The sequence below is a fragment of the Onthophagus taurus genome, chromosome 11, assembly GCF_036711975.1.
Source record: "Onthophagus taurus isolate NC chromosome 11, IU_Otau_3.0, whole genome shotgun sequence".
In the NCBI taxonomy this organism is placed as follows: Eukaryota; Metazoa; Arthropoda; class Insecta; order Coleoptera; family Scarabaeidae; genus Onthophagus; species Onthophagus taurus.
In genome coordinates, this window is record NC_091976.1 from 15,881,917 (window position 1) to 15,906,558 (window position 24,642).

Here is a 24,642-nt window from a genome sequence, read left to right on the forward strand (position 1 = left end):
CCTTCCATTAGGTTTTTTTTTTATATCAGTAATGGCTACATAAGAATATCTTAAGTTTATGACAAATATAATATATATCGTTTGCGGCTTACAAACTTATTTAAAAAATATTTCCCAGAAACTATTAACGTTAGAACTAAGATTTCTTATATGAACCTACAAGGAATATTACAGCCTATGAAATGGGCAGAAAATTGGTAAAAAAATCCCTTTAAGATGTGTAACCCGAAGGGGTTACTCTGTTCTTATACTTCTTTTATCGTTACCGTTATGAAATCTCAATATCCTCTATGTTTCACCAAACTTGAAATTTTATGATTTTGACAGTGGAAAGCTTTTCATTGTCAGTATCTTTATAACGGTGTAGATTGTAACGGTTCAAGACCGCAAGAGGAGTGCTTCGGCCACTATTTCTCCAATGGTGTATAATGTAGCGCCTCAGCCGAATGCACCCTCGACTATTAGCATTTTAACAATGTACAGTCGTGTTCACGGGAAATGCGTACAGAAGGTCAAGAGCTGTTGTGAGATCCGACATGCCGCTGGCTAAACGAGCCGAGCCGAACGCACACGAAGCTCGTGGAGAGGAACTTGTGACGGTACCGGCCAGGTAAGCGACATGTCGCATCACACAACAGCTCTTGACGTTCGGTACGCATTTCCCGTGAACACGACTGTACAGTATATCGTCTTTATAAATATCTCTCTGACTACGTATAATGTAGTGTCTAGGGAGATTGTAGCACCTCGCTTAATAGCCAGTAAAATTTAGTGCCTCGATTGCAAGTGACCCCAGCAACTATCTCTCTAATGGTGTACAATGTAGCACCTCAAGATGACCTCGGCTATTATCACTTTAACGATTTAATCAGGAACAAACCACAGATGGAGGTGTCAAATCAAAGCGATCATGCTGTATGATTGTGAAGTTTGGGGTATCGGACTTGCCAACTGTAGAAGACTCGTCATGGTGTAGAGGAGAGGCGCTTTGCGCACGGCCAGTACATACTGAACTGTGTACGCACCAGCCGTGTTGGTGATTGCCGAGGTTCCTTCCATAGATCTCCTGTTTGCCGAAAGGAAAAATGTCTATGAAGCCAATGCTATAGCAAGGTCAACTGATGCGAAAAGAACGGTGAACGGCGAATCTTATACATCACGCAATTTTTGACTACTTCCGAAACTAGCTATGGAAGATCGGAAATGTGGACTGTCTTTCATACCCTTACGCTGACGCCAGAGTGGATGATGCAGAGAACACGCTCTTCACCTGTAATAGATGGAGGATGGCTGGGGACAAACTGGCTATCGAGGTTGGACCAATAACATTATAAACTATTGTGGGCCGTATAATAGCCGCGGAAAGGTGCGGGGACCCAAGTTCTGGTTCAGAAGAAAAGGAAATGGACACACTTGACAGGTAGTTTGATATGTAGCTACAAGAAGATGCCGAAAGGGGTGCCCCTACGGATCCAAGAGAATTAAGGAAGTTAAGTTTTTATTGCTATCTGATTTTAAACCTACCTAAACCAGGGACGATACTTGCTGGGTTCTATCTACCTGCTTGTAATACCTGCCTACTTAAGAGGAGATTGGATGAACGTGTCGGAATCTGTAAGAAAGATGGACTTGTTGGATGTTATCCATCTAGCATCTTGTATTTCCCCGCTACCCTAAAGGTTGTCCCGGAGAAGAGAGAGGGAGTTTTTACTGGATAGTGAACTGTTAGTCGTACGTCGTGTACCATCGACGTACGAAAATGCATTTTCTCCTCCTCTGTGCCAAAAAAAAGAACGTTGGTGTTGTTTCTTCAATTCTACGGAAAAATTTGCATCCAGCATGGAATTGAAGGAATTCTTTCTAACAGAAGTTGCAACTCAGCTGGTAACATCGCATAGAATGATCTTACACCAACACAAGATATTGCAGGATCTTGCTAACAACACACTCCAACAAACAAGAAGAAAAAATTTGAAAAATTCAGCACAGAGTTAATTGCAACCTTAACCATTTAAGTCATTGCAATTACTTACTTCCTTCAATTTAAAAACTTGAACACTATTTTTAGCTTTCGATACAATCTCATGTAGCTTTACGATCGCCATTTTTTGTGACTTATTTTAATAACAATTCACTAAAAGGATATTTTTAATTATAAACTGAAAAATGCCAATTTAAAAAATTTTCAAAATGATATTTAAAAATAAAAGTATACATTTAAATATACAAATACAAAAATAAAACTGAATTTTCAAGATTTTTTCTTAATTTCTGGTAGAACTTTTTTCCCTTTTATAGTCCTATTATGACTTCTAACGCTAGACAAATTTGGTAAATTTGATTCGCGCGCCGAAGAGATTCCTTGGGAACTTCCTGAAAGTGCTCTAGGTGGAAAATTCACTGAAAACGAATCTTCTTTGCTAGTATTAACTTCGCTTTGAGTTGATTTCGGTCTTTCTAAAGGAGGCAGAAAACTCTAAAAATAAAATACATTCGTAAAATTAATTTCAAATTTACACAATTTACAAACCGGTCCAGCAGTACTATTATTATTATTGTTAATTTTTGCTTTAATTTTTTCTTCAAAACTAAATTCTTTTCCATCCAACATTTCTAATTGTGGTATTAATTCTTTAATAACCTTCCTATAATCGTTGTGAGATACGATATTTTCATTCCCCGTTACAGTTAATTCTTTTAAATTGTCGCAAAGACTCAAAAAGAATAAAGCTTGGATATCCTTTAAAACATTGCTAAAATTTTTGTTTTAATTTATAAAAAATAGAAGATTTTATTTTAAATTGTATTGTGTACTTGCTAGCATCAATAACCTTTAATTTTACCAAATTATAGCATTCGGAAATATCCAGCAACTGATTTTTAGCTGCATATATCTCTTCCAAATTATCAAACCCATAAGTTCCATCCAAAGCAGTCAAACCACAGCGATTCACCCTCAAAATTTTTAAATTTTTCAACGCACAACCCAAATCCCTTAAAGAAACCAACACGCTTCCATCCAAAATTAATTCCGTTAACATTGGAACGTGATGATGTAAATGTTGAAGACCAACATCAACAGCTATAACCATTAATTTTACTTTAGTGATGTTGCTTACATCTTTACAATCACAATATTTTTGCTAAAAATCACAAAATTATTATAATTTAGTATTTGTTATAACAAACTTACAATGAGTTCTTTTAGTGTTGGCGGTTGGGGTAATTCAACAATTTCGTATATCGAATGTTCTTCTGGTACATTTACGCTTGATGATGACGTTGAGGTTAAATCATCGTTTGGAATTATTATTGATAAATCGGCATTGGGAGTTTGAACAGGAGCGCCTTTATCATCTTGATTAGGTGCCATTTAAGTTTTCAAAAAATGTGTACCAAAACAAGTCAAAAAAATTTATTTTGTATATTTCCATAACGACAACTACATACAATAGAAAAGTTTGATCGATATTTTTAGGGAAGATTAGAAAATAACTGGTGAACGTTGATTTAAAATTGATACTAAAACATTTTTTATTTGCCAACTAGAAAGAAATTATCCACAACTTTTTTGGATACAGAATATGCGGATATGCTAACACACAGCAGAATATCTTAAGGGTGAAATAAAGAAGATTGTTGATAAATTTGACGTCGAAAAGTTCCTTGTGGTAATCGGATACAATGCTGCTAATATGAAAAAATCATTCAGGCATCTACAAGACGACTATACTCATATCGTACCACTGGGTTGCATGGCTCATACCTACTCTTCATCTTCTGTGCAACGATATCTTAAATTTTCCACTTATACAGAAGTTAGTAACAGACGCTACACACATAGTTAACGCAATAAAACAATCTCAAATTTTATCTTTTCTACTTGTGGAAATAAGCGAAACGAAGGACTGTAAAGTTAGTTTGAAACTAGAATATAAAACGCGCTGGGGAAGCCATCTCTACTGTATGGAATTCTTAATATCCAACAAAGTCAGTCTTCAAACTTTAGTTGTGCACGAAAAGGCAACGTCGTTGGAACAAATCTGTAACATTCTGGATCCTATCGTTTCACTAATAACTACCCAAGAATCAAACACCCCGATGATATACAAAATGCACAATGCACTCTCTGAACATTTCAAATTTTTGCATATCTGAGGAAGAAGATGTAATAACTCAAAAGACATTTCTCTAGTGTCAGGTATAAAAGGCTTAAGTCACAAAATGGCACTTTTCAATATAGTAACAGAGTTAAGTCAGTTTGTTTTTCCCTTTCGATTGGTATTGTGGGCTTAAGTCTAACACCAACTGCTGCTACTATTTTAAACCGGTCTATAGGCTATAAATCAGAACGCGTCTTATCTTGTACGGTATTATAATCGTAAGTTGACATAAGCCCTTTTGAGCAACCAATTTAAAACTATGCAGACGTTCCTAAAGACTTAAATTGACTTAGGTCTTTCATATCAAACATGCTTTGGCAATTCAGTCTATTATTAATTTAGTGTTCATTGTATAGTGCAATTAGCTCTAGGACGTTCAGGTAATTATTACTCTTCTAAAGTACAACGTATTTTTCAAACGTTATAGTGGCAAGAAATGGCAAGAGGTTTTCTGTATGCAAGAACTGTTTTTGCAGGACTTTGGATGAAAAAGAGAAATTTATTAGAATGGCTATCAGAAATAAAACGAAGAATACTTCTGGTATTACTACAAATGATGGAAGAGGCAAAACATCTTCCGCAAACAAAAAAACGGAGGAAGAAATAAATGCAGTAGTAGCACACATTAAATCGTTTCCTTCATATGAAAGTCATTATACCAGACGCACGAATGACAAAAAGTACCTTCCATCTCATTTAAACTTGCGAATTATGTACGATTTATATAAGGAAGAAAGAAACAATCCTGTTGGTAGGACAATATATGAGAGAGAATTTCATAAGTTGAAACTCTCATTTAAAAAACCGCACGTGGATACTTGTTCTAAATGCGACACCTTTCATATGCAAGTACAGGTTGCTACTAACTCGAACAATGTGGAAGAGAAGCTCCATGTACAACGAGATCTACAGTTACACCAAGAACAAGCGAATGCAGCATACGAGGCAAAAAAAGCAGACAAAGAAGAAGCTAAAGTCAATTCTGCAAAAAAATGCTATAGTTTTGATCTCCATCAATGTTTGCCAACACCGTTTATTGGTTCCTCGGTAGCGTTTTACAAAAGGCAATTGTGGACATATAATTTGACCGTTCATGACTGGCGAATCAACGCATTACATGTGGCACGAGGCTTTAGCTGCCAGGGGAGGCAAACAAATTGCTTCCTGCTTATATAGCTATTTAAAAAATTACCTGATTCCGTAACTGAAGTCACATTGTACTCAGACACATGTGGAGGGCAGAACAAAAATAGTCATGTTGCTGCCATGTTCTTAAAAGTGCAAAGTGAATTTCCCTATCTTATAATCAATCACAAGTTCCTAGTACCAGGCCATACTCACATGGAATGTGACATCGATCACTCCATGATAGAGAAACAGAAAAAAAAAATTGAAACACCTATTTTCCACCCACACGATTGGTTCCAGTTGGTCAGGGGAACAGGGAGAAAGAACCAGTTCAAGGTTCATGAGATGGAAAAGAACGAATTTTTTGACTTTGCTCATTTACTAAAGACTGTATTGGTATGCCGAAAAAAATGTATCTGGTGAACCATTCTTGTGGCCGCTTGTACAATGGCTTCAATATAAAGAAACAGGTGTCGTACACTACAAAAACTATTTAAGCGACACTGAGGATTTTAATGTGCTAAGTTTCCTAAGAAGGGGAAAACTCCACAACTTGAAGAATTATCCACTCCAGCAAAGATACAGAAGTTCACTTCCAATTTCGGTTGATAAGAAAAACGATTTGTGTGCATTATTACGATTTGTACCACCTGTATTCCACGAATTCTATAAAAATTTACCAACTTCTGAGACTGCCATTGATAATGATCCCGATTTGATAGAACAAGTAGAAGAAGAAGACATTTAAGGATTGGTCTTAAGGACGCTGGCGTCGTTATTCTTTTTGTTTCGTGTATATACTTTATTTTGATTATTCCAACATTTTGTTATTGAATAAAAATGTAATCACTCAGCGCCGTTTTTCTGCTTGACTTAAGTCCTTACGTCAAACAAAATAAATACAGGTAATTATTAATCAGAGGGTCTTGAAGACTTAAGTCAACCAAATTCAGGTAAATATTCATTTTTTTTCTTAAATGTTGTAACCTAGCTATCAACTACCATTTCGGTAATGAATTGGTGCTGTTGTTACTTCTATAAAACAATAATGCGATTTACGAATAATTATAGAACTTTCAAACTCATTTTGTGGAAAAGTAAAATTTTTGACTTAAGCCCATAATACCTAACACCAAAGATTTAATCACAAGGAATTTGCTACAAGTCCGATTGATCTTGCCGCTGCATTTCTGAATCCTTGTTCTAAACGAAGCAGTTTGTCACCGTGGCGTCGGAGGAAATAGACGCCATGGAATTTATACACAACCTATCCCAGTTAATGCACTTGGATGTAGTGGCAGATTTGGCAAATTATAAATCAAATGATGAATTGTGGGCAAAAAGATTCTTCTGGACCAGTGTAGTAAAAATGAATCCAGTTGCATGGTGGAAGGGCCTGTGTAGCAGCAAGATTCAATCTGAGTAAGGTCGCTTAGGATTTTATTAGGATTTAGGATTTTAGGATTTTTTTAGCTGCAGTGTCTTCAGCGATAGAAGGATAGAAGGGTGGCGACAGTCTTCCGCGAAATCGCGTATTTATTCGGCGGACATCATTTCGGAAAGTTATCAGTTGGTAGAGATACTGTGGTTCCTTGCAGTTTATAATTTTATGGTATATTCACAAACACTGCACTTTCCTACGATGATACATATTTAGCCATCCCGCATCCTTCAGTTTATAAGATATTCTGTTATATTTTCTAATTCCATATATATACCGAAGACACGAATTTTGTACTCGTTGAATACGTGTTACATCGCTAACGTCAATGCACGGATGGTAGACCTCAGCACAATAAGTGAATTGAGCCAAAACAGAGGCTTCGCACAACACCTTTTTCAGATGAATACCAAGGTAGTGTTGATGAGGAAACAACATCCTCAGATGATAATAAGCCCTGGATATACAGTTGGAGACATGCTTCTTATAGCGAAAACTGTTGCCCATAATCATACCCAAATTCTTTACCTCACTAACCAAAGGAATGTTACAACCATCAATTAGCAAATCAATACTTTCCCGAAAACCATTACATATAGCGGAATTTCCAAAAAGTATAGCATTGGATTTACTCGGATTAAGATGTAGACCGTATTCCCGAGCCAGTTTATGAATGTAATCAAGGTCTTTTTGCATATTCGTAATACCCAACGCGAAGTCGCGTGGATCAAAGGAAACATACATCTGCAAGTCATCCGCATACATATGGTACTCACAATGATTTAACCCCCTAACGATTTGAAATGTATATAAAGAAAATAGAATAGGCCCTAAAATAGTACCTTGTGGTACACCCTTGCTCAAACAGCGAAATTCAGACAAAGCATCACCGATTCTAACCGACTGATGCCTATTACTTAAATAATTTTCAATTAAGTTTAAAGCGGATTCACTGAAGCCAATATACTTTAACAATTCCACAAGCAAGTCAAACACTATTAAAAGCCCTACTAAAATCCAACAAGACTACCAACGTACATAATCCTTTATCTCGAGCTTGTAAAATATCATTAGTTACCTTGAGAAGGGCAGTACCGCAGCTATGGTTTCTACGAAAACCAGATTGATGCTTCGGTAAAATATTATTAAGTTGAACAAATTGATGCAACTGATTAAACATAATTCTTTCCAGAACTTTAGATAAAATTGGCAATATGCTAATCGGCCGCAGATCTTTAGGCTCAGATGGGTCACGTTTTTTTGGGGTAGGAACCGCAATTGACAACTTCCAACAGTCAGGTACTTCCGAAGTTTCAATGCAAACATTGAGTAAATGTGTCAAGTAGGGTAATATAAATGGAAGACACATATTCAACATACTCACACTGATATTATCAGCACCGGCAGCTCTATAAGAAATTAAGGAAATAGCTTTTATTACATCATCTTCGGATACAAAGACAAACTTAAAATTAGTTTGAATCAAATTTAAAGGCGGTAAGTCATTAAAACTGAAACGCGTTGCAAGGTTCAAAGAAGGGACTGAATCAATAAAGAAATCGTTAACCTCATCTGGTCGATTCAAGTGAGCAGGGATTTGCTGTGAACATTTCGTACCACAAATATCTCGAAAACCAAAACTCTAATCGAAAAAAGTTTCAAGTAAACTTTTTTTGGTGAAAAGGGGGCACAGGGTACACATGAGCAGATTTTTTTTCAGGGTTGCCTAAAAGCCCTTCTGACGTCATTTTAATTTTTTCAAATCGCACATATCCTTTTTTCTTTCAACGTCTTGAACAACTTAACAAACTAAGTATTTTTAGCTTAAAAATTTTTTTTCTTTAATTCTGCATTATGAAGATATCTACAATAAGAAAAATAAAACAACATATTTCAAAATGTAATAAAAAAATTAATTAATAAAAAACGATTTAATTAATCGTAAAATAGTACTAAAATTCTTCTTCATTTTTGAAATCACTTTAGAATTTAGAACATTGATTAAAATTTATAAAGTTACCTTTATACATCGATTAAACGCTCAAAATGATGACATTCACTTCTAAACATTTCTGAATTCTCATTGAAAACGTTCTCTGCACATTGCCAAGCATTTCTTCAGTTATTGATTCGCAAGCTGCTCTGATACGGTTTTTCATATCGTTTGGTGTTGTTGGTACCTGGTTGTAAACTTTCTCTTTGAGGTAACCCCAAAGAAAGAAATCGGGAGAAGTTAAGTGGAGTGATGTAGGTGGCCAATTCACCGGTCCATTACGTCCTATCCATTTTTCAGGAAACGTTTCGTCTAAAACTTCTCTTGCGGCTAAAGCATAATGAGATGGACATCATTTATGCTGATACCATAGCGCAAGTCCTCGCTCCAGAGTAAGGTCTTCCAACAAAACCGTTAAATCGTTCAACAAAAAATTCCGATTCTTTCTGCCATTCAAATTGCCATCAATAAAAAAAGGTCTAATTATTTTATTGCGAATAATGCCGCACCAGACATTAATTGACCAAGGTTTTTGATGATCAACTTCTCTTAGCTAACAAGGATTTTCATGTGACCAGTAGTACATGTTATGACGATTTACTTGGCCGTGATTGGTGAAAGAGGATTCGTCGGCAAGTAGTACATTGAAGAAAAAATTTTCATTCAATCTTAATTTTTTCATAGCCCAAGTACAAAATTGCACACGATTTTCGAAATCATCGCCATGTAATTGTTGGTGTAGAGAGACATGATATGGATGAAACTTATTAAGTTTCAAAATCCGTTGTACACTCGTTAGCGAAATGCCTGAATCTTTTGACAATTGACGGCAACTTACATGAGGATTAACATCTACAGCTGCTAAAACAGCTATTTATTCTGTTCATTCGTAACCGATCTTGCACGTGCTCGTTTTTTTTTTCCTCCACGTTACCATAGTCCAGAAATTTTGTAACTATTCGATATAAAGTTTTAGGACAAGGCGCTCTTTCTCCAGGAAATTTTCGAACATAAATGTGATGTTTTATGCCGCTGCCCTGCTGTTAATCGTATCAGATTCTCGATTTTTCGATCGCAGTTTATCTCCCCAAAAGATCTGAATGACTTTTCACCGAGCAAGGTCTTAATGTTCGTTAAGAGCATTGAACTGCACGGTGAAATTTGATAACGTTATCTATCGAGATACAATAGATCCATAGGGTCGCGGTGCAAGCCCGATATGTAATGAGAGAGAGTTCAGATTAGGTTTCTGAAACACCTTTACTATCGATTTCGTCATCCTTATACAGACGTGAAGGCCACGCTTCAACAGTGTAGATGTTGTAGTGATGTTCGTTTCCTGTTCAGGTTGGTCAATGGTTACTGCGACTCCCCATATCTTCTCTCAAGGATTGACTTGCAAGTTCTCCTCGTCGGTTACGATATTTCTTATTTTACGCACCAACAGCTCGAACTAGTTCTTATAAGAATTCTCCAATCGTGGGGATTGAAAGAGGAGTAGACCGTTTTAAGTTGGACATACTTGCCCTCACGCCAAACAATTTTAGACGTGTTATTCGAAGCACCATACTCTGTTTTGTACCCAGATAGGTTTAGTTTTGTTTTTGTACGTAGTACCTTTTGTTAAATTACATATGTACTATAGTTATGATTAGCTCTTAATTGAACTTGTCCTATCGCTACCTCCATGTATAAATATAAACTAATTAGACAAAGTGATTAAGCTAAAATAAAATTAATGATTAGTTTTCTTTAAATTTATTTGAGATTTTCTTTGGCACAAATTACATTTTAATTTAAAACGTCTAAAAAAGTAAAATATTATATATTTCAAAATTGTTTGAAAAAAACTTCTACTTCTTATCAGGTCCCACTATGAGTCGATTTCTATGCAAATTTTCAATGGAATGAGCGATAACGATAGCCGTTTCTTGTAAATAACCTCCACTGGTTAACATAACTATAGGAATGCAAGCATCACGAGCCATTTGAAAAACTAATTCATCTCTTTGTATAATACCATCAGGTGTTATTGCTAATCGACCCAACGAATCACCTTCTAAAACATCCGTTCCGGCGTTATAAACCATTAGATCAGGTCTAAACTCATCTAAAGCTTGTTTTAGGTTTCTAAAATAAGGATATTATTATTTTTTTGAATCCAATAATTTTTTGAAAATTTACTGTTTTATTAAATATAAATATTCTGAATCGGAAGTATAATTATCCAATTCAACAATCCGAGCAATGCCTTTTTTAGCTTTTTTGTCGCAAGGGTAAATATTTCGATTATAAACATCTAAAATATATACTTTATCGTTTCCTATAAAATCCTTAGCGTATCCATTTCCCTAAAAAACGATTATCAAGATTTTTAATTAATTGAATCGTTCAGAAAGGGGCTAAGTAACATTTTTGACAATTTTGAGATACGTGTATGTTCGTACTATTTTGTTGTAGACCTATCGTTGGGTGTAGAAAGGAAGTATGATTCAGTATGTAAGTCTCTAACATTTATTGTGGAGAGAGAATGTTTCGTTTATTGCAGAAAGGTACTAAGTATCTAAGTAGATAGTCATTTTCTGCAACAAACTGTCAGTTACTACCGGAAACGTACCGAAAATTATGTATAATCTTTCCGTAAAAAAACATAAAAATACTCGTATCCGCTACAGTTAGTATGTTAAATATCTTCATGACCACTACAATCATCTACATTTTGGTCGTCCTCAAGTAGTAACATGCTCCAAGTGTGAAGAACTTAATATAAAAATAAAAAGTTCAACCTTAGGAGAACATGCCAAGCGTGCAGCAGTTGCTGAATTGATGATACATAAACAATGAGCAAATAAATTTTTCACATCGTTGAAGAACTCTACTGCTGAGTGTAAAACTCGTGACGATTTGGCGGTGTTAACTTTCAATTTCATGCAAAACGCCCACTTGCCGGAAATATCTATTCAAGAAATGTTCTATTTGACTCAGTTATCAATTAATCTATTCAGTATTCATAACTGTAAGAATGGGCAAAGGTATTTTTATATATATGATGAAGGTATCGCTAATAAACGCCTTAATGAAGTTGCTTAATTTTTATGGAACTATACCCACAACTAATGCTTATGCTGATAAAGTTCCAATTTTGATTTTCAAATTGGAACATCTTAGGAAAATGCTTCCTTATATTGAAGAACCATACTTCAATTTTTATCAAGATATATTAAAATGGCCATTTAAAGCGACACCGGTAAAAAATGCAACAGAATAAAAAATAAGTTTGTTTTTGTCAATATTTTCATTTTCTAATAAAAAATTTTTAAATGTAGTGTATGGGGCTCTAAGTACGTAGTTACTAAAAATCTAAGTTGGCAATATTGTACCTGAGCTTTTATAATTCCGAGGTTAGCCACAGTTGGTATCAAATGTGGGTATGTCAGTTCTGGCCAAGTGCGATGGAAGAAGAACTTGCTGAACATGTACCAGAACTGGAGAAACGATTTTACGGCTTAACTATAAAAGATGTTATGCTACTAGCATACTAGTACGCCGAAATGAACAATATCTCCCATCGTTTCAATAAAGAGAAAAAGACTGCTGAAAAAAACTGGACTAGAAAGTTCGCAACTAGGAATAATCTATCCTTAAGATATCCAGAAAAATGCAGTTTAGCAAGTCCGCTTTTTTGAGAACCTGCGCAACTGCTATACAAAAACAAAAGCCGGTTCTTATCGAATTTTTAATATGAGTGATACTGGAATGTCTAATGTTCCCAATAAAATACCAAGAATTTTTGCACCAAGAGGCCAAAAAGTTGTGTCAAAAGTACAGTGTCAGTGTCAGCTGAGAGAGGACAAACAGGTACGGCGGTGTGCTGCATGACTGCGTTTGGCATTTGGGTACCACCAAGTTTGTTGAAGCACCTCTAGGAACTTTAAAATTAGTAGCAGACTCCGGTTAAGTTGGTATTTCTACATTTTGACATTTAAAATTCAAACTTACCTGATGTGCGTCAAGATCCACAATCATCACATTTTTAACCCTATTTTCATAGTGATCAAAAACGAATTTTATCAATAAAGTGATGTCAGCATAAGGGCAAAATCCACCCCCTTTGGTAGCGCTGCAATGATGGAAGCCTCCACCTATATTTATGGCCCAACCTCGTTCGAGTGCAAGTTTTCCAGCTAAAATAGAGCCCCCAGTTTGATACCTCATTGGTTTTAAATAACCATTTTGTACGAAACGATTTGGCACAAAAATTATTGGTACTAACTCCGCTATTAAAGCTACTTTAAAACTGCACTAAAAATAAACACAAAAAGTGAGGTTATGTAATGTTGATATAAATACTTTTAGTTACTTGTAAAGTTTTTAAATATTTTTTTGAATGTACATGTAATAACTCTTCTTTTTTAACTTCATTTGGGGTTGTAACCGTTTCATCGTTGATTAATTCGATTTCTTTTAAGTACTAAAAGAAAATTAATTTAATTTTAGGTTAAAATTGATGTAATTAATTACCTGATATACTCTACCCCATTTTCGTGAATCAAACGGATGTAATTTTTCTAAACCCCAAAATTTAACATTATATTCGTCCCTATAGATAATGGGCCATTGATTATCTTTAATATCCAAGTAAACGGAATCCCTAAAACACACCTTTTTTATTTTTATTAACGAAAATCTTTTAAACTTACTCCATTTAAATAGATTTCACAAAAATTTTTCTTCCGTTTAACGTGGTTTTAAAGCACCATTCGAAATGTTTCTCTTGAACATATTGATTTTTTAATCTAAAAACACACCTGCTTTGTGTTTGTACGGGTCTGAAGTGTAGATTTTTACGTTATGAGTATATTAACAGTCGTGTAAAATAATTTTCTTATTAATAATTTTTAATAAGAATTGTAACGATTTTGATGTTGGATGATTAAACTTAACGTTTTTTGTGTGTCATTCGTGTTAAAAGTGGCGGTAAAGTGTCACATTTTAAATTCAAAATTGTTGGTAAAATTTGTAGTTTAAGATGGACAATGAGTTAAAGAAAGGCGACGAAAAACATTCTAAAAAAATACCCAAAGACGTGGTACTTGAGGAGTAAGTAAGAATTTTTATTCCATCAGTTTTCTTGATTAATTTTATTTTTCAAGGGATATTCCTTCGTTAATTAAAGATTATGAATTATTGATCAAAACCTTAACTGAACAATTAGATTATTATAAGGTAATTATAATTTTTTTTAAGTTTCTAGAAGTTTACAGTTTATGTTGATATACAGAAGTACAAAGTATATATTTTTTGTGTTCGTAAGCAAGGAAGGTAAAATTTAAAAGGTACAGGGTCCTCTTAAATAATAGTAACATGAGAAGGGAGGAGAAAACAAAAGCCAGATGTACCGTAATTATGGTATTTCTACCAAAATATTGTTAATACCATTATACAATTTGTAATGGGGTATTCACACATATCCTGAACCAAAGACTGCAACCTTTTGCCGAAAACATCATAGGCGAGTACCAAGCAGGATTTAGAATTTGAAGATACACCTTAGACTAAATATTTACCGTTAAGCAGATACTAAATAAAGCCTGGGAATATGATATCGACGTGTATAATATATTAATGGACTTTAGACAGGCTTACGACTCCATTAATAGACAACAGCTGTCTAAGATCATGGAACACATTGAAATCGCAGCAAAGTTGATACAACTTGTTCAGAGCACACTTACGGGCACCAGAGCGTGTGTTTCAGGTATCGTAGGGTTTGAAGCAGAAAATGGGCTGGCCGTCACCCTCTTTAACCTGGAATAATGCTGGAATATGTAATAAGGAAGGGCTGGAGAGGACAGGCTTGCTAGTCAACAAATCAGTGCAGTTGGCGGCGGATGCGGACGAAATAAACATAATGAGCCGAACACTAAGCGCGGCAGAGTGGGCGTATGGAAAGCTGAAGAATGGTGCTGAAGCGGTGGGGCTTAGGATCAACACGGAGAAGACAAAGTTACTGCTACAGAGGAGGAAAAACATAGATGACAACATAGAAGCGGTGCCTCACTTTATATAACTTGGGGTAGAATTATCTGGGCGGGGTACACAGGAAGAAAAAGTCAGAAGGAGAACAGTCTTGGCTATGGATTTAGACCTGGATATTCAGAACTAGGGATATCGACCAAGAAATCAAACTGTGTATATACAAAACAATCATTAGACCAATTGTAAGCTATGCTATTGGGACGCTGACTCAAGTCGACAGAAAGCGCGAATGTCTTCGAGAGACGGATCGTGAGGAGAATATTTGGGACAGTTCGGGAGGAGGGTGAATGGAGATTAAGATACAATAGCGAGTTGTATGAAATTTATAAAGACCCGCCACTGGCACAGTTCGTCAGACTCCAGCGCCTAAGATGAGCTGGCCACGTGATCAGAATGGGAAAAGAAAGAGTGCCGGTACTACTGATCGGTAGAAGAATGCAGGGAGTGAGACCGAGGGGACGGCCGAAATTGAGATGGGAGGAAGCAGTCGACCAGGATGCTAGGGAGATTGTCGGGAGTAGGAGTTGGAGGAGAGAGGCCAGGGACAGAGATGAACGGAGGCAGAAGCTGAGGGAGGCCAAGGCTCGATACGGGCTGTAGAACCATACATGATCATACCATTTGTGGATGCAAAATACCATAACTTTAATGAACCAAGGTAGCTTGCACTCGAGACGTAACATCGACAAGTAAAGCGCCCTACACACGATATATATAAATTGTCAATATCTGAGTATTGACAAAATTGAACGTGTGAGGAGAAAGATTGACATATTGTCAATATTAAAAATATTGATGGGATGCTTTGATGAAAACGGAAATATTTGATATATTGGGAATAAATATTGACAGTCTGAGAGAGATATTGAAAATCCTACGTTAGTAGGATTATATTACGGATTATATAATTATGAATTCAGACAGATATACTTTAATGAACGAAAGTGCTATTAACTCCCCGGAGATGGTTCATTAACACATGTAAACATGACATGACATCTTTGAGTGCCAACGCAAAACTAAGTAGATTGTCAATAAATATTGATAGTCTGAGACAATTACAGTTTGTCAATATTTATTGGCCATATTGACAATATATATTGATTGTGTGAAGGACGCTTTAAGTATAAAAAGACGGTAAAAATTCAGTAAATTGTTGTTTAATTTATGTTATAGAATATGTATGAACTAGTCGAGACCGCTTGCGACCGAGACGCTACAATGTGTTTTGTGTTGATATGCATTCCTCTCCTGTACATCACATATGATATACACACTTACGTATGAAACATTAGTAGTTTAAATGGACAGGCAATGGGTTAATATAGTTATATTGGTGCAGAAGCAATGGGCTCACCATCAATCCAAATAAAATCGAAATAGTCCCTTTCATTCGGAGAAGGAAGCTACAACTAAAAGTACTTTCCATTGAAGGAGAACTATTAACCTCAAAACAGAAGTTACATACCTAGGGGTAATACTAGACAGTAAACTAAACTGGAACTCACATTTAGACAAGGTGGCTAACCAGATCTGCCGCAGGCTCCTAGGAAGGAACTGGGATACTAGGAAAGAACCACGAATGGCTCATTGGGACTACGTAGCAATAATCAGACCCATGGTCGCCTACGCCCCACTGGTTTGGTGGCCAAAAACAAAACATAAGACAGCACAACAACGGCTGGCACAAATCCAGCGCTTAGCATGTCTTAATAACGGGTGTTTTTTTAAGCCCGATAGAACTTTAAATTAAAAAAAATATCACAAAAAATTAAATTTTAATCGAAAAATGTTTTCTGTTAGAAAGATCAATACATGGCACTTACATTTAAAAATGATTTCGGGCATATGGGCACCGCGGCTGTTCTTGACGAAGCACTTTCTGGACGTCCAACTTTGGATCGCTTTTTCGAACATTGCTGGCCGTATGTCACGAAGAACACGAACAATGTTGGCCTCCAAGGCGTCAATTGTTGCTGGTTTATCAGCATAAACCAAATCGCACGAACTTGAAGGCCAATTGACAGGTCCATTTCTCGAAATCAACTTATCGCCAAATTTTGATTGGTCGCCGTATTGTAGGTAGCGCCATCGTGTTGTAACCACATCTCGCCCGGATCAATGTCATCCATATTTTGAAACAAAAAATCATTGATCATGGTGCGGTAACAATCGCCATTGACCGGAACGCGAGGTCCGGCACCATTTTTGAAAAAATAAGATCCAATGATGCCACCAGCGTGCAAACTACACCAAACGCTGCGTTTTTCTGGATGTAATGGAGTCTGTAGGGTCTGTTGTGGATTAGTTTCACTCCATATGCGGCAATTTTGTTTATTAACAAACCCGTTAAGTCAAAAATGAGCTGAACACAATTTTGCGATAAAACATCGGATCAGTTTCCAACTGCTCTAGAGTCCAATCGGCGAAAGAACGACGAATATGATGATCTCGTTGCTTTAATTCCTGCACTAGCTGGATTTTAAACAGGTGTAGACCAAGATCTTTGCGCTAAATTTTCCACGCAGTGGACGGAATCGATAAATTTGAATCTTCTTCCACTTTCGTTTACAGCGGCGATATTCTCTTCAGTGCGCACATTCCTTCGACATGTTGGTGTTATTGCATCATTTAGAGAGTATATGGTTTGAAATCTATCAACAGTTCGACGGATGGCTTGCTCAGATGGACGATTATGTGCACCATACAAATCACGAAGTCGCTCCCCTCAGCCCGGCAGCAATAATAATAATACAGTTATATCATATGGTTCAGTGTGTTAAACCCACAAATAATTATAGTCGTTTTTTTGATAGTTTGTACTTGCCCCAGTGTGCTGGTGCACATTGGTCCAGTACATCCCCAGTGTCATTAATTCGTCAATGTTATTAATTAATTTTTAACCAGTATTTTCACAAAAAACTGGTAATAGTGTTTGAAGAAATCACATAACTTAAGGACTTTACAGTTAAAAAACAAATATTTATTTTATATATTCATCGTCCTCCATCACCCTTGCCCATTCCCATCAATTCTGACATTGAATCCAGCCCTCGTCCACTGTGGTGCAGAACATTTGAAACCACCTTTAGGGCGCAGGAGACCGTAAGAAGACTTATGTGCCCCAATGTTACAACTAAATTTGAAATGGCCGCTTCTCTACTCAACGTTTGTTTACGCCTACCACACGTTTGTTTTGTAGTAAAATAGTCGAAGTATAATGCACTGTTGGAAATAATTCACGAGCACATCCTGTATAATCTGAACGCGTGTCTAGCGCAATAAAATTTGGTATGGAAGTAGTACTAGAGTAGTGTAACTTATCCTCACATGGAGAACGGTGCAACTCTGCTGGGAGGGGATACATCAATAGCGAGAGTATTCCCCGCGAGCAGCGCGTACCTTCGCTACACGACGTGGCATAGAGTCGATAAGTCGCTGTATTGTAGCGGGAGGAATGGCCAACCATGCCGTCTCAACTCGGCTCCATAGCTCCTCAACGTTAACCGGGGGAGCCGGATAACATGGAAGTCCCCGATCATTCATGTCCCAAACATGTTCGATCGGATTCAGATCCGGAGATCGAGCTGGCCATGGAAGTATTCATATACGGTGCTCTTCCACAAAGGTCTGTACAAAACGCGCGATGTGCGGTCGGGCGTTGTCGTGCATGTATAGCAGACGTGGGCATCGCCCAACGTAGGGAAGCACCTCATCTATGTATCGTTGACCCGTTATTGTCTGCTGTATACCCTGTATACGCATCAGACGTGTACGCCCACCATGTGTAATCGTACCCCATACCATAATGTTCGGTTGGCGGTGAATAGGGCATTCTTGCACGCACTGCTTGAGTAGACGCTCACCACTTCGCCACCGAACCAAAATCTTGATTCGTCGGAAAACAAAATGTCCCTGCACTGGGCAACCCACCAACGTCTAGCGTCGACCCACTCGTGACGTATGCGATGATGCTCGGGTGTTAGTGCAATCCCCTGTATAGTCAACAATGCCGCGACAGAAAAACTCGCAACTCGCTGAATAAACTCGTCTACAGTAAACCTTTATGCTCCGCAAATATGGATTTATCTTCACGCGTTCAGATTACGTAGGGGTGTGCTCGTGAATTATTTCCAACAGTGTAAATAATCATAATGTATAAATAACGCTGTGCTGCAAACTTTAACTTTTTTTTGTGTACAGTAGATCAGTTGAGTGTTTTTAGTTAATTTTGAGTTGCTGATTTCATATATGCCTTCCATTTTATTGTAACGACTTAGGATTTTATAGGGAAATTATAGATGCAATGAATTTGATGTTTGGCACCTTAATATAAGGTAAAGAGATCTACCTTTTAGTGGTAGTGTCATGTTTGTACCACTTCCGGATACACCGGAAATTGTTACTAACATCGCTATTTTTAAGAAAATTTTAAAATTTTATTGTATTTTTCAAATAAAAATCTTGTGCCCAGCAGCAGTGAGACACCTGAATAAAAAAAAACTTGACGTGTTACAGAAAAATGAAAGGCATATTTGAAATCAGTAACCCAAAATTAACTAAATACAGTTAACTCATCAACTGTACAAAAATATTGCAGCACAGTGTAATTACGCGATGATCACACTTGATTTAAATATAAAATTTTACATTACTTACTTTTAAAATCAATATACCCTACTTCAGTGAACCGAGGTCGCTTGCTACCGAGGCGCTACGTTGTTTGGTACCAACCTTATACTGATATGGTATTAACTGGCCCTTTCTACGAGCATCACTATCTTTGCATTACTAGCATTGTTACGATATTCCTCATGACGAGTCAGATCTTTGGGGGAGCTCGGTTGGTGCCTAGAGCGGAAGTGGAGGGTGTTGTTCCCGCTGAATAAGATTGCTGTCTTTCTGCTTTTTTCTATTTTCGGCTTAGGATGACGAAAAGAATTTCTAAATTTCAGTGTTTTAAACATACATTAACTCTAATAATACTATTGATACATACACGGTGTTAATTAATTATCGTACCCGACGTCATCAAGTATGCAACCAGTATCACAGTATTGGTATTGCAATACGTGATTTGCGTATTTGGTTGCATACTTGCAATGACGACAACAGGTATGGTAATTAATTAACAGTCTTTATATTATTGGAATACATTTTGTTGTTATTTTGGGAAATTCGGTGTTATCAACCTAAACTGTAATTATTCCTTAATATATGTTTAATGATTTATAATTTTTCTAGAAAGAACAAGACATTTTAAAAAATGATGTTGTTATGTTATTAAAGGAAAATAAACAATTATCGTCTTATACAAAGAATTTATTACAAAAAACCGACGAAGCTATTTACAACATTTCTAATAAAAAAACTTCCCAGGAGGAATTAATAGAAAATTTAAAAAATCAAATAAATATGTTATCTGCTGAAAAAGACTCAACAATGGAACTTTGGAAGACTTCTTTATCAACAATTGATCATTTAGAAGAGGAATTAAGACTTTACGAAGGAAGAACACACGGTTTTGTGCCAAAAGAAGAAGTTAAAAAGGTAAAAAAAATTAACTTATATTCTTATTATTTTTATAACACAATTTCAGATTATAATTAAATATGAAAAAAATGCAAAACAACTTGAAATGGAAGTTTTACGATCTGAGTTAGCTATAGCTGACGTTCAACACGTTTCGAGGACAACTTTAAATAAAAAGGATCTTGAAATTAATGAATTAAACGTGCTTTATCAATCGTCTTTGAATAGTATTAAAAACCTTGAAGGAAAATTAATGAAAACTAAGTCGGAATTTAATGTTATGAAAGAAAAAAAATCTGAAATGGAGAAACAAATTTTTTCTAACGCACAAATTATAAATGATCTAAAAATCAAAGAAACTCAATCAAAAATGAAAGTAAACGAAGCTGTTCATGTTGTCGAAGCGGCTTTAAATGAAAAAGATGCTGCTTTATTAAGAGAACAACAATTAAAAGGTAGGATTCTTTATTATTTTCTTTCACATCACGATTATAATTAATTGTTATTAAGAGGAAATGGGTCAAATGTCTCAACTTCATTCAAAAGAATTAGAAAACATGTATTTAGAATATCAAAAAGATATTAAAACGAATAACGAAATATACAATGAGAAAATAGACAGTTTAAAATGCGAATTAACTTCGGCTCAGGCTGAATTAAAAGCTAAAACTACAGAAAATGATTTTCATTTACGAACAATGAAAATGATGGAAGAAAAATTAGCCAAAGTTTCTACAAGCGATGTTGAAGTATCGAATAAATTGTTGATTTTAGAGAAGAATTTGGAGACTACGTTTCAAAAATTGGTTTCATTGAAATAAAATAAAGTAATTTTTAAATAATTCATTTTAATTTGTAGTTATTGAGTGAAACGCGAAACATCCAGTTGGAATCAGAAAATAAATCGGTTAAAAGCGATCTCACTCAGATATCTTGCTTATACGAACGTGAAGTTTTAACAAAGGAAACCGAAAAGAAACTTTTAGAGACAAAAGTAACAACTTTGCAAAATGAATTGGATTTTAGTAATAAAAGTATAACGGAAATTGCTAATAAAGTTATCGATACTAATCGTAAAATGGAAGGATTGGAAGATGAGCTTAAAAAACAATTTGTTTTAAACGACATGTACGTGTATTTTAATTACTTTTTTCTTTTTTTTATAAGTAATATCTTAAGAGACTTTAAAATGAGTATTAATAAATTTTAATTATTAGAAAAAAAGAAAAAATTTGGACCAATAAAATTCGTGAAATAGAAGATACAAATTTAGCGATTAATCGTGATTTACAAAATCAACTTCAAGTTCAAATTGATTTTAATTTGAAATGGAAGAATGAGATTAAAGATATCATAATAAAACTTGAAACTAGATTAAATCAAGTTAAAAGTGAAGCGAAGGATTTAAAAGAGAGAAATAAAGAGTTATCGTGGAAATTGTCTGCTTCCGAACAACAAGTGGAAATATACAAAGAACGTCTTGTCGATTTATGTGTTGATGTTAAAAAAATCGCCAGCGTGTCAAGAGAACATAGTAAGACTCAAGTTGGTGAATTAATTAATTTACAGGAAAAAGGAAGACAGGAAATTAATAGAGGAAGTGAGAGTAAAAAGAATTTAGATGATATTTCTATTTTGTAAATAAATGTTTTTTATTTGTTGTTTCTTTTTTGATTAAAAGTTCATTAAAATCTCTCATACGATAAACTTAATTCACACTTCATTAACATTAATTTTTTATACCCCCACATTCATAAATTTGGACTTGATTTGAATCTGGGGATTGGAATGTCGATTTTATTTCTGACAATTCTGGAAAACATGCAATATACAGGTGTATCTGAATGACGTGCCCAAACTTCAGGGATGATTCTTTAGGCAATTTTAAGGGTACTCTCATAAATGAAATATGGGGAATAAGTTTAGCTTAACTAAGATTTTTTTCATTAAAAATTCATTCCAATTTTCGATTAACAACCCTGCAGTTTAATAGTTAAAGTTTGCTTAATTAATTTTTTTTTTCAGAAGCTATTAAATTTTCGAAGAACATCAGAGAGACAAAAAGAGTTTTAGAATATTTTCATCCTTATTTTTTTCATACTAATTTCCCAAATTTCATTTTCCTGGTATTTATGGTTTTCGAGAAAAAGAAATTAAACCAACATTTTTCGCCATTTTTGAAGGGGCGTAACTCCGCAGGGAAGTCGAAATCGCTCATAGTTTATATGAGAAAGTACCTTTAAAATTGCCTAAAGAATCACCCCCTGAAGTTTGGGCACGTCATTCAGATACACCTGTATACAGATATGCTTTCGTTTGATTTAAGTTATGTTTTTACAGAACCTACTAGAATTACGGAATCAACAAGTAGATATATTGATCAATTTTTTATTAACTCTCTCATAATGGATTATAATACAGAAACAATCTGTATTATAACCGCATCTATCAGACCATTTGGCCCAACTATTCACTCTGCTGGATGTATTTGAAACTAAGAAAAAACAATATATTACTAGAAGAAAAATTAATGCAGCTAATATTTACAAATTCCGACAACTTTTGGAGGGCGTACATTGGTGTGAAATGGCATTGCTGCTTCCACACCGGCAATATTCGTTTTTTCATGACCACTTTATGAAATATTTTATTTCGGCTTTTCCCGAGAAAACAGTAATAAAATAGCATTGGGATACTACTTTCTTGAAGAAATTAAGAAACGTTTGAATGTGTTATGTACTATCAATAGAGTAACGAAGAACGCTCAAGTGAATGATCTTTACAATAATACTAGAAGAGAATATAGTTCGGCGGTCATGCCTGAAAAACAAAAACATGTTGTCGAAGTCATCAATAATGCGACCAATAAACAAAAGGCTATATGGCAGTTGATAAACAAAAATCTAAAAGGAAAGAAAGAAAACAACAGTAATTACTTTTCCAGTTTGGATGCTCAGAATTTCAATAGTTATTTCTCCAGCGTTGCAGTACATACAGTCGAAACTATCCCTGGTCCCACTCTAAATCCCAGTGTACTTGTCTCCAGAATGTTGAACGGAAGTCGACAGTTCTCCTTCTTCTTAAAGCCTACTACTGAACACGAGATTCTCCAAACGGTCTTTTCCCTACCAAATAAGAAAACCCGTGACTTATACAATGTCTCAACCTACCTTGTTAAGAATGTTATTGACGTGTTAGCTATACCCATTACCAGCATGGTGAATTATTGCTTTACAAACGGCACATTTCCTGATGAACTTAAAGTGGTCCCCGTTTTCAAATCGGATAGTCCAGATGATTATAAAAACTATAAACCTATTTCTATAAAATCAAAAATCTTCGAATCTCTATTAAAAAGCAGATTTATTGAGTATATGGAAAATAACAAATTATTTAATGAAGCTCAGCACGGTTACCGGGGACAAAAGTCTACAAGACCACTTCAGCTCTAACTAGCTTGGTTGATGTTGTGGCACGTGCGTTTGACGAAAAGGAGGATGTTCACTTATTATTTTGTGACTTGTCAAAGGCTTTTGATTGCGTCCAACATGAAATTCTGTTGAATAAACTTAAGAAACATCATGGTATAAGAGGTCTACCAAATCAAATGATTCGTAGTTATCTTAACAATAAAATGCAGTGTGTAGAGTGGAAAGGTCGAACTTCGGATGTTACTAATATGCCGGTCATTGCCAGCAACCCCAGAGTGACCCGGGAACCCAGATCAGAGAAACTCTGTTATAACAACTCGGTGTATTTAATGTTCTCTTACAATCATTAACCAGAACCGACACCGTTTTCACGGCTTGCAGCACCTGGAGAGCGGCTTGACTGTCTGAGAAAATTCGTACTGTCATGTTCTTCACCCCTCTTTCAAGAAGGATTTTAGCACCCATGTCAATAGCAAATACTTCCGCCTGGAATACAGTACAGTACGTATCCAGCCTGTAAGCTTGCTTAATTCGAGGTGTCTGGCAGTATACTTCTGCTCCGACCCCTTCAGGCGTTTTTGATCCATCTGTGTACAAGCAAATGTCTGTCTTTTCATTTTCGATCCAGGACTGCCGCTCAGGCAGTACAATCTGGTATCGAGCATTAATCACTGATAGTGATACCGCCAAATCTGACGGCATTGATAGCACAGTATCTGTGCTTATAATGTCTTCCGCAGCTTATAATGTCGGAACAGTTTTGAGCATATTGCTTAAATCTGTAAATGGTTGTTCTAGTCACTTTCTCTATATGCAAATGAAGAGGAGATAGACCAAGCAGAACCTCCATTGCTAGAGTTGGCGTTGTGCTTATCGCACCAGAGATTGCCAATCCAGCTACTCGTTGAATTCGTG

General features: G+C 35.8%; 3 protein-coding genes across 4 annotated transcripts; 1 reads left to right on the top strand and 2 right to left on the bottom strand.

The window, feature by feature from the left end:
• Window positions 1-2,173: 2,173 nt before the first annotated feature.
• LOC111418525 (uncharacterized) lies at window positions 2,174-3,445 on the bottom strand. The gene is made up of 4 exons (XM_023051069.2): window positions 3,194-3,445; window positions 2,815-3,143; window positions 2,531-2,753; window positions 2,174-2,476 (listed from the first exon to the last, which is right to left on the bottom strand). Exons 1-4 carry the CDS (start codon window positions 3,371-3,373, stop codon window positions 2,252-2,254), a joined length of 957 nt encoding a protein of 318 aa, XP_022906837.1. The 5' UTR covers window positions 3,374-3,445; the 3' UTR covers window positions 2,174-2,251.
• A 7,022-nt stretch (window positions 3,446-10,467) lies between these two features.
• LOC111418524 (Histone deacetylase 11) lies at window positions 10,468-13,683 on the bottom strand. The gene is made up of 6 exons (XM_071200065.1): window positions 13,426-13,683; window positions 13,247-13,376; window positions 13,086-13,196; window positions 12,725-13,027; window positions 10,910-11,076; window positions 10,468-10,855 (listed from the first exon to the last, which is right to left on the bottom strand). Exons 1-6 carry the CDS (start codon window positions 13,428-13,430, stop codon window positions 10,579-10,581), a joined length of 993 nt encoding a protein of 330 aa, XP_071056166.1. The 5' UTR covers window positions 13,431-13,683; the 3' UTR covers window positions 10,468-10,578.
• On the top strand, window positions 13,641-21,956 carry LOC111418523 (sodium channel and clathrin linker 1-like). Of its 2 annotated transcripts, none has more exons than XM_023051065.2 (7): window positions 13,641-13,825; window positions 13,879-13,951; window positions 20,009-20,314; window positions 20,364-20,751; window positions 20,807-21,102; window positions 21,156-21,424; window positions 21,514-21,956. In XM_023051065.2, exons 1-7 carry the CDS (start codon window positions 13,755-13,757, stop codon window positions 21,935-21,937), a joined length of 1,827 nt encoding a protein of 608 aa, XP_022906833.2. In that variant the 5' UTR covers window positions 13,641-13,754; the 3' UTR covers window positions 21,938-21,956. The 2 variants fall into 2 exon arrangements, with proteins under 2 accessions (XP_022906833.2, XP_022906834.2); XM_023051066.2 differs by having other exon boundaries at window positions 20,009-20,305.
• Window positions 21,957-24,642: the final 2,686 nt, after the last annotated feature.